The 17,323-nt window shown below is 30.0% G+C and overlaps 2 protein-coding genes across 2 annotated transcripts; one reads left to right on the top strand and one right to left on the bottom strand.

Annotated features, from left to right (window-relative positions):
- Positions 1-2,352: 2,352 nt before the first annotated feature.
- Positions 2,353-3,545, bottom strand: LOC114395645 (RING-H2 finger protein ATL67-like). The gene has a single exon (XM_028357474.1). The coding sequence runs from the start codon at positions 3,254-3,256 to the stop codon at positions 2,717-2,719; it is 540 nt and encodes a 179-aa protein (XP_028213275.1). The 5' UTR covers positions 3,257-3,545; the 3' UTR covers positions 2,353-2,716.
- A 10,757-nt stretch (positions 3,546-14,302) lies between these two features.
- LOC114395078 (subtilisin-like protease SBT1.9) lies at positions 14,303-16,777 on the top strand. Its single transcript, XM_028356778.1, has one exon. It carries the CDS (start codon positions 14,412-14,414, stop codon positions 16,707-16,709), a length of 2,298 nt encoding a protein of 765 aa, XP_028212579.1. The 5' UTR covers positions 14,303-14,411; the 3' UTR covers positions 16,710-16,777.
- The last annotated feature ends 546 nt before the right edge of the window (positions 16,778-17,323 follow it).

The raw sequence follows: 17,323 nt of genomic DNA, 5'->3' as shown, positions 1-17,323 counted from the left end.
TTCTCTAAAATAAGGAAATGATAGAATTTTGCAATAATTAGCTAGCAAAAAATAATAGTAGCCAGCAAAAAAAAAATATAAAATAATTTACCGTATCTAAAACTTTTTTTCTCTTTCTCTCGCATATTTCATCCTACATTTTTATTGCATCTCCTATCATCTCTATTATTTATATAAATTGGTGTAGACATATTTGATTTCTCTTCACATATTTGATTACGAATCACATTGTTTCTTTTTTGATTTCCCATCACATATTTAGTATCACAGTATTTAATCGCATTAAATACTGTGATACTAAAATTGTTTTGCAGATTATTCAACTCATTATATGCATATGCCTTCAATGTCAGAAAGAAAGGCACTTTTCTTTGTTTCAGTACAAAAGCTGATGATGTTGGATCCTGTTCTGTATCTCTCCTCTTGAACTTTCTAAAGTACAAATTGCAGTTACCCTCAGTTCATTTCGAATTGCATTTGAACCCCTCAGGATTCAGATGGGTGAATATACAAAGATACTGAAGATAGTGTACCACCAAAAAGGATAAAGATACGAAAGTATGATGGAGTGTGTCTCAGAAGCTATGAAATCACATAATGTTAAATCAAAATGAAAATGTTGAGGATTAGATTCCAAGGTCCAACGCATGCTGATAAATGGAGTTTGGCACTTACCTAGTGGATTATCCAACCGCTGTTGTGACTGCTTAACAAATGCTTAATTTCAATCAGTAATAATAGTGATGTCAACTCAACAAAAATATCTTATATTGGGTTCTCACTCACACTTTGTTCAAAGTAACATCTTCGATTTATCTAATACATGCACCGAAGTGGAGGAACATTAATAGTAAAATACTAGAAGTTCAGCTGAGTATAGAAAGCACTAGTACTTAAGGCTCTATATAATTAGTCAAAAAAGGCCTCCCATATGCTCAACAATCTAAGTCTTCCACTCACTCGAGAATAAAGAAAATAAATTAATTAATGTCACTACTTTAAGAATAATCTATTAGTAGTTAGTACCACATTATAATGAGAAGCTATAAAGAAATAAAGTTCTTCTAAATTGAGTTTTTCTCTGAACTAACTAATGTTGTATCTTGTTCACAAAAAAAAAACAGAAAAAAGATGTTGTATCTATTGTCATTTTCAAATTATTTAGTGAATTAAGACAACAATATGTTTTAAATTAAATTAGATTACAGACAACACTCTTATATAAGAACAGTTTTCTTTTTCTTTTGCTGAACTAAAGCAAGTGTAAAATATCATTGACCACAAATGAATTACGTTGACTACTTCACCGGGTCTTAATGATAAAGTAGAAGAATGTTTGAAAATCCTAGAGGCTAAAAAGCACCGGTTATTGTGGCCGTGCATATAAACGTGTCAGGGATCCTTTGACATTCTTTCTACATGCTGCTGAAAAGGATGTTTCATCTAATTCCTTTCACACAACAAGAATATTGAGAGAAAACAGGAACAGAATGAACGGATATCAAATACAAGCTATCTATGAATGAGGACAAATAAATGGGTCCACTAGTGGAGAAAAAAAGGGAAGCTAAAGAACATCATTATCTTTCTGTCCTGAATGAAGTGGAGGCAAAGGCAATGAACAAAACTAATAAAATGAAAATCCTCTGATATGGGATTTTGTGTCTTAAATTACCAATGACTTGAGAAAGTACTCGACTCAAAAATTGGTCAAGACACGAGAGCAAAAGTAAGAGAGAAAATGATTTTTTTATTATGAAGTGGTAGAACACGAAGGCATGACAATATAAGAATGTCAGCAAAGACTTATTTCGGAAAATACTATACACAGATAATTTTATGCAATCATAGCTATTAGCTACTGAATTTCTGAACGCAAAAAGAAGGTTGTCACCAAACAAGATTTTGTGTCAGAGCAACAGAAGAGAAGGTGAAAATTGATGCTAAAGTAGAGGTGGGTTCCTCACAAAAAAGATTTGAGTGATGTGAGAAGAATTGAATTCACATAAAAATGAAAATTTAACTTCAAATTCGTTGAGGCATTTGTATCAACGACCCATGTTGATGGAGAAAGGGATTATGTAATGTCCAATCAACCAAAGCTGGCCGTTTGTTTTATTAAAATCAAAATCATCCGCTGAAACTTACAATTCGTAATTGAAATTAACTTCAGTTCACCTCTCAAATGCACTGAAATTAGTTTAAATCCACATTTGAAATGTATTTAATTTAACAGTGTTACACCAATTTCATTAGCCTAAACTCTAGAACTATATCTTCATCCCGTTAACAAAAAAACTCACACGAATCATGATCACGAGCCGCATAAAGCATCATATGACAAGTCAAGTCTTGTCAAACCAAAAAAGCACACAATTTTATAAAGAAAGAAGCAAACATTTACTTGATTTTTTTTTACTAGAACATTTACTTGAATTAATCTATGTAAAAGAGAAGAAAAAACAAATCGAAACACCCCTATGGAGGAATTACATAATCAACCAACTAGCCCTAATAATTTTTCCCCATTTCCCTCACATGAAACCTAAATCAAAACTAAAAAAAAAAACCCTCTATTTTCTTCCCCTTCCTCCCCACTCCTAAAAATACGAAAGATGAAAACTTTAAATATCCCAACAAAAAAACAAAACCCACATCACCAATTAACCCAACAACCCCCAAAAAGTTGTTCTTTTATAAATAATATAAAAAAAGTTCACCTATTTCTTCTCCTATCAGCAGCATACTGAGAGAGCGGCACCACCTCCTGCAGCGGCGTAGAAAGCGGCGTCGGGAGCGGCGAGTTTCTGCAAACGGGGCAAGAGCCATTGAGCTTCAGCCACGAATCGAGACAACATAGGTGGAAGTAATGGCGGCACTCTGGCATCATCCTCAGCATCTCCGAATCCTTGTACTCGCACAAACATATGGAGCACGTGGTGTTAATAATATTCCGCGCATCGCTGTCCTTGTTAAACTGGAACCTTGGGTACGAGTTTATCACGCTCTGGTCGAGCCCCACCACCATGCAGGCATCGGCATCCTCGTCATCGTCCTCCGCCACGAATATGACACGTGGCAGGACGATGCCGCCGTCGGAGGCGGCGGCGGAGGCGGTGGTTTGGGTGTGGCGGCGGCGGTTGTGGCGGCAGCATAGGTAGGAGGAGAGGAGGAGTGTGGAGAGGAGGAAGAGGAAGGCGAGGGCTATGGCGATGGAGTAGCCGAGGCCGAGGTGGGGGAAGTGATCAGAGGACATGGGAGTGAATAAAAAAAAGAAAAAAATAAGAGAAGGGAATGAGAAAAGGAATTGTTAGCCATTTGTGAAGGGAGAGAGAGAGAGAGAAAGAGAGAGGGAATTAGGGAGGGTGTGATTTTTTTGAGGGGTAAAGGGTGGGTGAGGATCCCAGCTGCTGCATTTAATACTATGTTTTTGATTTTGTTGAGAAACTCATTTTTTTTCTCAGCAAGGGAGTTAGCCTGCATTTAATTTTGCTTGTGCAAGTGGAAAGTGGTAGCGGGGGTTACTCACATTATGATACATGTTTTGACTTCTATTTCTTTAAATAGACTGCAATTGATTTTGAATTTTTAAGCATAAGAGTTTAATAGCCATAACCATTGGGTTGGACTACTAGGAAAAAAATAACCAAGTATTCATGAGTTCATAAATTTTGATATTATTAAAATTATTGTACAAAAGAAAAGAGAGTTCATCCCATATGATTTTTACTATCAACTAATTCAAAATTATCATTAGTATTACTTATAAGTTAGGGTTAAACTCTTGCCGCGAGTTGCATTAGGATAGGAAGGATCAACCAAATAGTAACAAATTATTTTGCTTCAAAATTGGGAGGATCAACCAAATATTTATAAATCATTGTCGTCTAATGTCAAGAGAACCTACTTGTAGAGATTTTGATGTCTCGGTTAATGTTTAACAAAATAACGATACGAGTATATGAATCAAACGTATCTAGTAAATTTTACTAAAGGTAATAATTGTAATATTTATGGGAATTAATGAGTGACATGTTTGATGGTTTAATGTTGTTATTTGATCTTGTCTAGTTAGAGGGTTACTTAAGATTGTGGATTATGTTAGATGTTTCCTTGTGTGCAATGTTCATGCATGCTTGTGCCATTGATGGTTGTGTGTTTCAAGGAATATGCACTAAATAAGTCTCCAAGTATATAGAGTGAGGTGGTTAGAAAAGTTTGATTTATCAATAAAGTTGGCTCGAGAGGGGTGATCCAATAAAGTGATTAGTCTTAAGCAAGTTTGTAAGGGTGTGAAACTTGTCGAGAGTAGTAATTATTTTAAGCCAAATACTAACTAGTATCCTTAGTACCCTTAGAGAAGGGCACTAATTAGAAAAGTAGGAAGATAAATATTTTTTTTTATTGAAATACGAAAAATGTATTTCTTTATAATTGTTAATTGTGTTTTCATATAATTTTCAATAAAACTTTTCATCTTTTAATTCCATAACCAACCGGTTAGCAAAACCCTTATTTTAATACTCAACAAATTTATCACCTACAATTTTTTATAGTTAGATGTCAATCTAAGACCTATTACACTTGTTACTATTTATTCTAAACATAATTATGAGGTATGTCTAAGTTAGTTTAAGTGATGAACTTTATATCAAATGTACCTATATGAGGATACTACAGTAATTTTCTCCTCTACATATCTCCTCTACATATCTAAATCCTTCATGGTAATTTATGTTGTGCTCTACTACAAGATTGAGTACTTGTAAAGGCACTCTGACTTCTAATTAGCACTCTCTCCAAATATAATAAATGAAAATAATAAATAAGAATGAATGACCTTACCTTTGTCTCCAAGATTAAATGTAATGATGTCTAAATAGCAACTAGGTTAAGATAAACTAGATTCTTCTTTGTCCTTAATTAGATTTATAGAGTTCTCAAGAACACTAATTTGACCCTATGTTTGGCTAAGATTCCCTAAGTTTAGAGGTTCTTAGCTATACGGGTACATGAAACATATCTCATAGCAAGAATTGGTTTTAGACATCAAATAAATATATTTTTGATTTTTATTGTGCGTATATAATAAATATTTATTGAAAAAGTAAAACATTTAAAAAGTAACTAATCATGATTTATTGACCTAGAGGTTCTCCAACTATTAATGAGAATACCTTCTTGGTGTGTCAAACAAAAATTAAGAGAAAGTTAAAGAAGTGTTTGGTCAAGTAAGTTCTAAATCATGATTTAATTTGGGAGATAACTTGTTTTTGCTTTTTTACTTACAATATTGGTTAAGGCTTCTAAACTTAAAGTCAAACAACCAACGAGTCATTACTTCGGGTTATACTAAACTTGATCTTGTAAAACAAGATCTCATGTTCGAGCATGATAAATGAAGAAAACGTGTTTGAAAGGAAAGAATTTTACTAAAGATGGTCAGTCAAACTTTCTAATGAAAACTATTCATCGACAAAATCAATAAATATTTCATACTAATATGATAACAAAAAAAAAAACCCTTAAATTCAAACATATATTAGTGTGCTAGAATTAGAGAAAGTTTGTGCTAGCGTTGGAACTTTGCACTTTCTTTTATTACGACTTTGCCTTTCTCCACTTTGGTTTTGGAGGTTGGTACTTGGCAGTGGAGGGGAATCAACAATCAACTACCACTATCGATTACAAGGCACTACTCTTTCTTTTGGTGTCTGTTTTATTCTTTTGTCCTCTTTTCGGTTCTGTATTCTTTTTTATTTTGATTTTGGGATAATGGTTTGGAGGGTGATTGTGTGATGGTGGTGGTGTGTGAGGTTGTAATCGGAGTTGCCGTAAGAAAAGTGTTTGGGGTTCACTGCAGCTTTTGTTCGTGCTCGCCACAACTGAGAAAAGTTTGGTATTGTGTTTTGGGTGTCGTGGGGTGGGAAGAAAGCGAGTGTTGGAACAAATTAGCTCAGTGATTTGTAATGTTGAGAATGAAATGACCTAATCAAATCTCAACATCATGAATTCGAATTAGGCTTAGAAAAGTACAATAATAATTCCATTTAAACAATACTATATATAAGCTAAATCGTTTATATTTGTTTCATTAAATATTCATTTTCACCAAAACATCTTAGATTTATTCATCTATCTCTGTCTTCATTACACAACCCTATTTGACGCAGTGGATTTTTGTGAGTTTTGTCCCTGGAAGCATTACAAACATTGTTTGGCTTTTGCAAGATGAAACTATCCATTACTATTTATTTATTTATTTATTATTATTATTATTTTTTTTTTTTATGAATTTCCCTTACAAATTTCTACTATGTGCACACGAGAGCATGGAACAAGTATAAGACATGAAAAATGATTTAAATCTTCTAAAGCAAATCAACGTGTAAAGTTAGAATAAAAAAAAAAGCGTGTACAGTGAGAAAGTAAAACATAAAAAAAAAAAAAAACTTAGACATCAGTTTCGTACCCGTTGCAACTTCGAATAGATCATATATTAATTATCATTCTCTTAAAATATGTGAAAAAATGTTTATCCACCAATATCTATCATAAAAGGTCCTCTCCTAAAAATAAAATAAAATAAACATAAAAGTTCCTAGTCATAAGTGAAAAGTTATACAACTCAACTCCAGTATAATTACTTGAAATTGTTTTGTAACCCGTGTTCTTCCTTTCACTCTTACATCTTACCCCGTTCCTATTCTTCAAAGAAATAGTTTTTAAAAATTGTTTTATAAAATAATTTTTAAAATTAAAAAACAAAAATACAATCAAACATACCTAAGTTATGTTAATATATTATTTATTTATTTTATTTACAAATTAGGGAAAAAAATTACTTTCCTTTAAAACCCCACTCCCAAGCATATTTTACAAGAGAGGAGTATTAACTTTTGATATATATATATATATATATATAATGATATAATTTATGATGTCATGAAAAGAGGGAAGCATAATTGATAATTGAGTTTATAACGTTTGTCTTTGAGGGCCATGATCGGATATTGGGTTCGAGAAAGACACCCACAATCCCTAAATCCTTCCAATTACAATCCATTCAACAACATAATTTAGTCTTTAACTTTACAAACATAGATCATCAATGATTTTAATAAATTGTGGCTTCTTTCTTTTTTTAGTCGCATGCAATTATTTGAGTGTGTACATTTAATAAGGATAAAATAGACAAAAAATTGTAAAAACAGCTGATCTCATTTGTTAAATTATCAAACAATCTAATTCAGTTTATTGGGAAAAATATATTAGTTATTATACATCAAAGTTTTCATATATTTATCTTTGATTCCTATCCGTAAACAAATCAATTATTAAATTAAAATGGAACACCTATATTAAAATACTTAATAATTCAAATTAAAGCTCATGCAACCATTTAATATTTAAAAGAATCACCAAACAAAAATTAAATTTCTACAACATCACAATTATCATTATTATATACATCATTATTTTTTTTCAACATCTTAACCCATCACTTTACAATTATAATTACGATCACAATTATCATTATCATTATCTCCATCATGATTGTCATTACATTCATTATCATGATTATCATTAACTTTTAAATTATTATTATTATTTAACAAAAGTCTAAATATTTTTTTCAAATTGTTTCATTTTTTTATTTTGTTAACAGTGCAGTGCAAATAATAGATATTATGTATATTTATATTATGAATGGTACACAAATTTATCAATGTAGTCTCCTGAAGTATGAAAATGTTTATTTTTTAGTCTCTTCTTTAGGCTAACAAAAAACTAAAAAGTGAGCAATTTAGGAATAAATTATTCAGAAAAATATATATGCAGGAATTAAAAGTAAATAATTTCAAACTTCCGAAAACTAGATGTTCATTGTTAGCTCATATATAATACTCTTTATCTAATTATAAGATTATTTTAAAAAATTTATTTATTCTTTTTTATAAGATTATTTTTATTTTTTAGATGTATTAATTATTTTTTCTTATATATTTTTATTTAATTATTCTTTCTCCAAATATCAATAAGACTTAATCAAGTAAATAGAGAGATAAAAAAAATAATTTTAAAATGATAATATAAATAAATAATAAATTTAATATGATTAACTAAATTAATTATTTAAAAATAAATTATAAATTGATTAAAAGATTCTTATAATAGCAACACAACAAGAATAATATTCTAGTAGAACTCATACTTTATTTGAAGTTAGTGGGATATTTGCATTGATAATGTATCGCATTCACCTAAAACTTTTTAATAAAAAAAATGACTTAGGGTTTCAGTGAACCATAAACATCAATCATTAGATTCATTACTCATCAAACCAGTTTCCATTTTGTTGCGGAAACCATAATTATGGTTGAAATTTGTACCCACGGCTCACGTCAATGGAATAGTGGAAGAGGCAACAAGAGTCCATATATAATTTAAAAGGATAGGATGACCATGAGCCATTAAGTCATTAATTAAAAAATTAAAATAAAAAATATTTATTGTAAAAATCATAAATCAAGTCATAAATACACTGGTTAGTATTTGTCAATTTAAAATTTATGAAAAAGTGATCAACGTAACGAAGAGTTAATTATGTTTTCAAGTGCTTGATATTTTTAAATTTCCACTTTTTAGTTGTCAACAATTATTTTATCAGTCTTATATCCAAAATTTTTATCCCATTTATGCTTTTAGTCAGTGTTTTCAAATAATAATGTTGTGATCTTAATTTTATTATTATTTTATCAATCCTAACCGTAAAATAAATTATTTTATATCTTAAAATGTTTCAAATAACTTTAAAATATATAATAATTTAAATAAAATATTTAATCTTAGATATATGTTGAGCAAACCCTGGTTCTATTTTGAAAGGAGTTAGGTCCGATGCACCAGAATGAATTAAACTCAAATAATCTTCTTAACTAACTATTTAAAACAATAAATATGTTTAAATTGATCTCCACTACATAAAAATTAAAATGACTTTACTTTATTTAATATTTTTATTTGAACATAAATTATATATCCATATATAATAGTCTTGTACAAGGTACAAATTACATACCAAGTTTTCATGTGTTTAACATTCCACTGTGGAAAAAAAATATTTTAATTAATTTTTAAATTATTTTATTTGAATAATTTAGTTTCTTACGTACCTTAGTTTAAATGGATAAATATAGGTAAATTTATGAATTTAAAAAATATAAGTTTAAATCAATTCAAATTTAATTAAGATTTAGTTCACACATCTTGAAGCATAGAGATTCACAAAATAAACAAATTTTTATTTCAAAAGATCCAACAAAAAATATTTACAAATAAAATTAGTTTTTGAGATTGTATATTGATTAAAAAAAACACTCTTGTGATTTTTTTCATATTCGATAAAGCTCCTGCGGCGTTAAGAATCTACTGCTCAAATTTTTCAATAAAAAAAAAAAGAAGATCATCACATCATTGAATTTTCAAATTAACTTTTTGGTGAGAAAATTAAGAAGCCTCTTCACCCCATTTTTCTGCCTCTTTCTCTTCATTACCAATCACATATAACATATTTACCACTTTCTCTCTTTTTCTATACTTACTCTCTCTCTCTCTCTCCGCACATATAGTCATATACCTAAAAAATCTACATTCATCATTTTTCAAAAGGTATACAACACAACTTCTCCAACTAATCAATCTCCTCAATATTCTAAACACCTACAACTCACGGTTTCCCAAATGTCACGTAAAACCAAATTAAAAAAAGAAACTAGACAAATCGAATTACCGCAGGAAATTATTTTTTTTATGCAAAACTATTTCATCATATAGAATTATACCACCTTGATTCCTTATTATAAGAAACAATTTTACATGGTAACTTATTTCTTATAAAAAAAAAAACAAATGTAATATAATATATTAGATGTAATCTAAGGAAGTGTCACCATTATTACTAATTTCCAAGAGCGAGTTTCTACAAACGAGACACAACGTGTTGATCTTCAACCACACGTCAACATAATCTCTATGAAAATAATGACGAAATTGCAGCATTATCCTTAGCATCTCCGAATCCTCGTAGTCCTCAATGTATATTGAGCATATGGTGTCATGGTCATAAATTGTTGCCTCATTGTTGGTCTTGCTAATATAAGGGAAAGTGTGCTAGGAGTTTATTACATGAATGGATACTTGAGGTGGTTTTGATTATGATTATCGTCACCACTATTACCATAGTTAATATATTTTCATTGTTTTATTAATCATAATGCACAAAAATATAGATGTAACACACACAAATGAAGAAAGAGAAAAAGATGAATAAAAGGAACAATTTGATAAATAGGTCTAGGTTATTACTTGTGAAAATAAGAGTCGTGAATGACACCATAGAGATGGATGGAGAGAGATATGAAGTGGAGGGAAAATAATTTAAAGTGAAATTATGAAAAAAAAATTATGATAAAAAGTTGTGACAAGAGAGAAAAATGGCGATAATGTATAGGGAATTAGCTAGGTTGATTTGTAGGATGTTTTGGAATTGTTAATTATAATAGATCTGTTAAACAATCCTTTCTCAGTGCTTTCTTTTTGTCATTGAGAATTACAAGTCACTGCATGTAAATTTAGAAGTATGATCAGAATTCGAATCGACGTTAATAAATAAAATACAGGAATTATTAATGAAGTTTAATTGTAAACAAATACTTCCAAAATGTTTAAAATAGTATCTTTATATTAATAGAATAGAATTAACAGAAGATTAATTATTTACCAAAAAAGTTAATTAACTCTCAATTTACTATTTTAAAATTAGTTTCAGTCGTATCAATTTTTAATTTTTTTAATTATATATAGGTAGTTTTTTTTTTATATAAAAAAAAAAACAGAAGTTGTTGAAGTTGACGCCTTCATTACTATTGATGCTCTTTCTTTTTAACTATCCTAACTATACTTATTTAACTATCTCTTTCCCTTAAAGTATTAAAAAAATAGTTTAATAATGTTTCTTTTTTAAGTTTAATTGGTAACGGCATATTATTATGAATTATTGATAATAGATTATTTTATAAAATAAACTTCTAATGAGACTATTAGTTGATATACAGTGAAAATATGTTTAACGTACAAAATAAGTCTCTTCACATTTTTCTTTCAATTTTAATAGTCTTATCATTTTAATTTATTTTTCAAACTAATGTTATAAAAATATTTAGACTTAAATATATTTTTAATCTTTATAAAATAAGCAAGTTTTGATTTTAGTTCTTATAAATATTTTCTCTACCTTTCACCTTCAAAAAATTCAAATCATTATTGTCTTTGTTCTCTACTATTATGTGATACTCATTAGCCAAAGATTAAATAATTTTCAAGTGCTACTTATTAGTATCGATGGTTAATGTCAGCATTTGATAACTCTAAAAAATTTCATTATCCATAAAACAAATGTTATCTATTTATCTTAAAATGAGTGTTAAAAAAGAATGATTTTAGAGGATGATAATTTTAAAAAATAATTACAGGGACCTAAACCAAAGTTCACTTATTTTATAAGAAGTAACAACAATAATTTAAATTTTTAGAGGAGTGGAAAATAAATAAATAAATTATAAAGACCAAAATTAGAACTTTCTCATGACTAAAAATATATTACTAATTAAAATATCCACTCTTTAAATTTTATTTAAAATAAAAAATATCAGTACATTGTATAAGAAATTTTCTAGTTGGATTATAATTAAATCAAAATCTTCAATCTCACTCAAAGATAAACAATTATTAATAGTGTTAGCCAGATTCCCCCTCCCCCAAACTAGATAGTTTTGTTTATTTAAAGATGTTACCCGGTACATAAAAATTTGGTATTAAACTCGAAATATATATATATATATATATATATTAAATGCATTAAAGTTTTGTAAAAAGGTGCATTGTTAAAATCATTCGAAAAGAAATTTAATGTAAACTAAGATGAATGTTTTACCAACTTAGTATATATCTTTAAGTAATATCTTGACTTTGAGTTTTGTAAAAAAAAAAAAAATTGAAAGAAGAGATTAATTTTTTTTATCTCCTCCATATGCATAGAATCAATATATTTTTATATAGTTATGTAAGAATTTAACAGGCCTACACAATTCGCGTAAAGCTTTTTTCTTTCTCAATTAATTAGAACTCATTTTTATATATCATTTTAAAGATAATTATTCTAAATGAAAATAAACTTTTATATATATATATATATATATATATATATATATGATTATTTATGATTAGATAACATCATAAAATTATATTATTAGTGCATATATTATTTATTATTTGATTATATAAATTAGAATTATTTTATTATAATTTTTAATAAATCAAATTTACTCTTGTATTATAAATTAAAAGATATTTCGATCAAATGTGAAAGAATGATCTATTTAATGAAAAAATTTATGTTTAATTTTTACGATGTGTAAAATTGTCTTAAATTAACAATAATCATGTATTATAAGTAAAATTAGTCTTTAATTCAATAAGTTAAAAAATACCCATAACAAAGCAACATTTGAAAAGTGATTTTCTCACCCACAGCATATTCTCAATTAGTCAATCTCAAAATTCTTCCTCCACCCTCTTAAAGGTACATTTCACATACTATCCTCTAAACTAATTCAAAATTATATGTTATATTTATCTCTAAATTGAATTTCAATATTTATTTTTTAAAATTTGACAATATTTAAAAAGTAACCTTATATAAAAATTTAAATGATTTATCTTAAATTTAAAATACAATTTATATATTTAAAAATATTCATTTATTATGATTTCAATTATAATATGATTTATAACTTTAAAACTATTTATTAATCTTAAACTTTATTTATATAAAAATAAATATTGATCTTGTGCATTGTGCATGCTAAAATATCAGTTAAGATAAAAAATTATATTTAATTTGTTCTAAATTAAAAAATGATAAGAATTATTGTATAATAAGTTAAAAGAGAATATAAAAAGTGAATTAATTAAGAAAAAACATTTTTTTTTTGAAAAATCAATATTTTATAATATAAAAAATTCATTTACTATTTTAAGAAAATTGAGCGAAGCTTCCAAAGCTAGAAACAAATATGTTAGGACCTTTTTGATTCTTTGACGTTAATTAATCCAACACGTCTCCTATAATCGCGATGCTTCTTGTTTCTACTCATTGGAAAATAAATGCAATTATGGATTTCCTGCGATACTATTTGGCTTTTGTATATTCTTAAGGTGTTCCACTAATAAAAAAATATTCTTAGGTGCTCCTAACCAATGTAGTATTGTAAGAACATCAATTAAAGAATAAATAGATATTTATAGTTAAAAGATTTTACAAAAAAAGTTACGTTAAAGATGTATTGTAGATGAATAGTTCATAATACCATAATAGATCTTCTTACTAATAATTCTAAATAATGAAAGTATTGAATGTTTTTAAACTTTACATGATATTAAATATAAGATTTATTTTAAATATACTGAAATTAAAAAAATATTACCATCCAATTATGGATCGTAATATATAATAATATCGTTACTTGTAACCCCAAAATAAAAATAATATCAAAGAAAGAAATAACTCTTGAGGAGAAATTTTTATTATTTAAATAGAAAACAAGGAAAAAAAAGGCTTTTTTGTAATCTTTTAGGGACATGATGCGACTTCTTGTACTATTTTAATTACGATTGATAGTTGATTTTATTTTCATTAACGTGCATTTACTATTTTTTTATTCAATTAGAGTGTTTTCACTTTTCAATGCCTGTTATACATGGCTGGGTTTTTTTTTTTTCCAGATTATACATAGCTTTTAATATATACATAAATGGAAGATGGAATCTAACAAATAAGGCCCTCGATTTTATACAGTTATTTTTCCTTTCAGAGTTTCGTATGCACTTCTGTCTCTCTCGTTACTCTTATTCCTCTCTTGATAATACTTTATGTAACCACCACACATGCATGTCGACACAACTATATTTGACTATTTGTATTATTGCCCTAATAAAAACTATGCGTGTACAATGAAATCTTGTTGATCTGCCCATGCATATACCATAAACAATTGTATCTATCTGATTGGTAATTAATTTGGTACAATACAGAAATCTTACATGAGATTTGTTACATTGCATCAATAATTATAAGAAAAATAAGCAGTCTATACTTTTCTCATCATAAAGCACCTTCTCTGCAAGAAAAAAAAATCTGTCCAATTATTTTGCATTGAAATTACCCTCAGTTCCGTAACAATTACACATGTCAACATCATTGGTATTAAACATACTTAAAATTCCTATATATGCTGAATGATCTGATCAACTTGTTCAAACTCAGAAATTTTCATTCAGTTTCATAAACAATGATGAGGCCTAAGCTTAACTTTGTGTTTCCATTTCCATTCATGCTCCTCATTACTCACTGGTTTCTATTGGCTCTTCATGGCAGTGCTGAGACTTCCACATATATAGTCCACATGGACAAATCCCTTTTTCCTCATGTTTTCACAACCCATCATGATTGGTTTGAATCCACCATTGATTCCATAAAATCAGCAAAACTTGGTCACTCATCTAACCAATCACAGAAACTAGTGTACTCCTATAACCATGCCATGTATGGTTTTAGTGCTGTACTAACATTAGAAGAGTTGGAGGCTGTTAAGAACTCTCATGGCTTTGTTGCAGCATATCCAGACAGAAATGTCACCATAGACACCACTCACACTTCTGAATTTCTCTCCCTAGACTCTTCTAGTGGCCTATGGCATGCCTCAAATTTTGGGGAGGATGTCATTGTAGGTGTTATTGACACTGGTGTGTGGCCTGAGAGTGAAAGCTTTAAAGATGAAGGAATGACTAAGAAAATTCCAAACAAATGGAAAGGGACCTGTGAGGAAGGACAAGACTTCAACACTTCCATGTGCAACTTCAAACTAATTGGAGCTAGATATTTCAACAAAGGTGTGATTGCTGCAAATTCCAAGGTAAAAATCAGCATGAACTCAGCTAGAGACACCGTGGGTCATGGAACTCACACATCATCAACAATTGCTGGCAACTATGTTCATGGAGCCTCTTACTTTGGCTATGCTAAAGGGGTGGCTAGAGGCATTGCCCCAAGAGCTAGGCTTGCCATGTACAAGGTCATTTTTGACGAGGGTCGTGTAGCCTCAGATGTTTTGGCTGGAATCGACCAAGCCATTGCTGATGGAGTTGATGTGATTTCCATCTCTATGGGGTTTGATGGTGTTCCACTTTATGAGGACCCTATAGCAATAGCTTCTTTTGCAGCAATGGAAAAAGGGGTGGTGGTTTCATCTTCTGCTGGTAATGAAGGTCCTGATCTTGGTACCTTGCACAATGGAATCCCCTGGCTTCTGACTGTAGCTGCAGGCACCATAGACCGCACATTTGGTACTCTAATTCTTGGAAATGGACAAACCATTATTGGTTGGACCTTGTTTCCAGCAAATGCCTTGGTGGAAAATCTTCCACTTATCTACAATAAGAATATATCAGCATGTAACTCAGTCAAGCTTTTATCCAAAGTGGCCAAACAAGGGATCATTCTATGTGACTCAGAGTCAGACCCTGAGTTAAAGATGAACCAAAGGAGTTTTGTTGATGAAGCCAGTTTGTTAGGGGCAGTGTTTATCTCTGATCAACCTCTATTAAATGAAGAAGGACATGTTTCCTCTCCAACTATTGTAATCAGCTCACAGGATGCACCATCTGTGATCAAGTATGCAAAAAGCCATAAGAAGCCAACAGCCACCATCAAATTTCAACGAACATTTGTTGGAATAAAGCCAGCACCAGCTGTTACCATTTACTCTTCAAGAGGTCCTTCACCAAGCTATCATGGGGTCTTGAAGCCTGACATAATGGCACCTGGCTCTAATGTTCTTGCTGCTTATGTTCCTACAGAACCAGCAGCAACAATTGGCAACAATGTGATGTTATCCAGTGGCTACAATTTGCTGTCTGGAACATCCATGGCATGCCCTCATGCTTCTGGTGTTGCTGCTCTTTTGAAAGCTGCACACACTAAATGGAGTGCTGCTGCTATAAGGTCTGCACTAGTAACCACAGCTAGTCCTCTTGATAATACACAAAATCCAATTAGGGACTATGGTTACCCTTCTCAATATGCTTCCCCTCTTGCCATTGGAGCTGGTCAAATTGACCCCAACAAAGCACTTGATCCAGGTTTAGTATATGATGCCACCCCACAGGACTATGTTAATCTCCTTTGTGCTTTGAAGTACACACAAAAGCAAATCCTAACCATTACAAGATCAACATCTTACAATTGTGCAAAACCATCGTTTGATCTTAATTACCCTTCATTTATAGCTTTCTATCGCAACAACACAAGGTCAGTTGTTCACAAGTTTAGGAGGACAGTGACCAATGTTGGAGATGGTGCTGCCACATACAGAGCCAAGGTGACACAACCAAAAGGCTCTGTGGTGACGGTGTCACCTGAGACATTAACATTCAGATATAAAAATGAGAAGCTGAGCTACGATGTTGTGATAAAGTATAGCAAGTACAAGAAGAAAAATATATCATTTGGGGATCTTGTTTGGGTTGAAGAAGGTGGAACACACAGTGTTAGGAGTCCCATTGTAGTGGCACCAAGTGGAATTGTATGAGTTGTAGTTTGAGTTTTTTACTCCTTGATGGAGCCCCCAAAATAATAAATAATTTGATGGTTAAGTAATTTTGTATGAGCTTTCATTTTCAGTGTCCTATCAATATCTATCATGTTGCCTTCATCCAAAAAAAAAATATCTATACAGTTACATAGGATACTTTTGTGGAAATGTGATTCACAAGAATTTGGACTAAGTGTCTAATAATGAATGATGACTTCAAATTCATCATCAGACTAAAACAGGTATCTTCTCCAACACATTGCATTGAATCTTTTTCACTTGAATTATTAACCAGCTGGAGCCACTTAGAAATGGTCAAATGACTCGCATGCAGGGTTAACTAACTCTTGCACTGCAAAGTCTTATTAGTTGGGAATGTTTCTTGCAAGGAGAAATTTTGATCTAACGTTTATATCAAATACAATAATATTTTAATATTTAAATTTGTTTACAAATAATGTACACAATATCACTTTTGGGCTTTTATCTGATATTCCATAGGATAAAACCCCCCAGTTAGAATAGAATAATTCACACTTGAATATCTTTCATAATAGAATTACTTTCTTAGGAGTATATTATCACACACATGGCCAACGCACACACTAAAG

The sequence above is a fragment of the Glycine soja genome, chromosome 18, assembly GCF_004193775.1.
Source record: "Glycine soja cultivar W05 chromosome 18, ASM419377v2, whole genome shotgun sequence".
Taxonomy (NCBI): Eukaryota; Viridiplantae; Streptophyta; class Magnoliopsida; order Fabales; family Fabaceae; genus Glycine; species Glycine soja.
The sequence above is the reverse complement of the archived record's forward strand: the minus strand, read 5'-3'. Positions and strand labels throughout refer to the sequence as shown.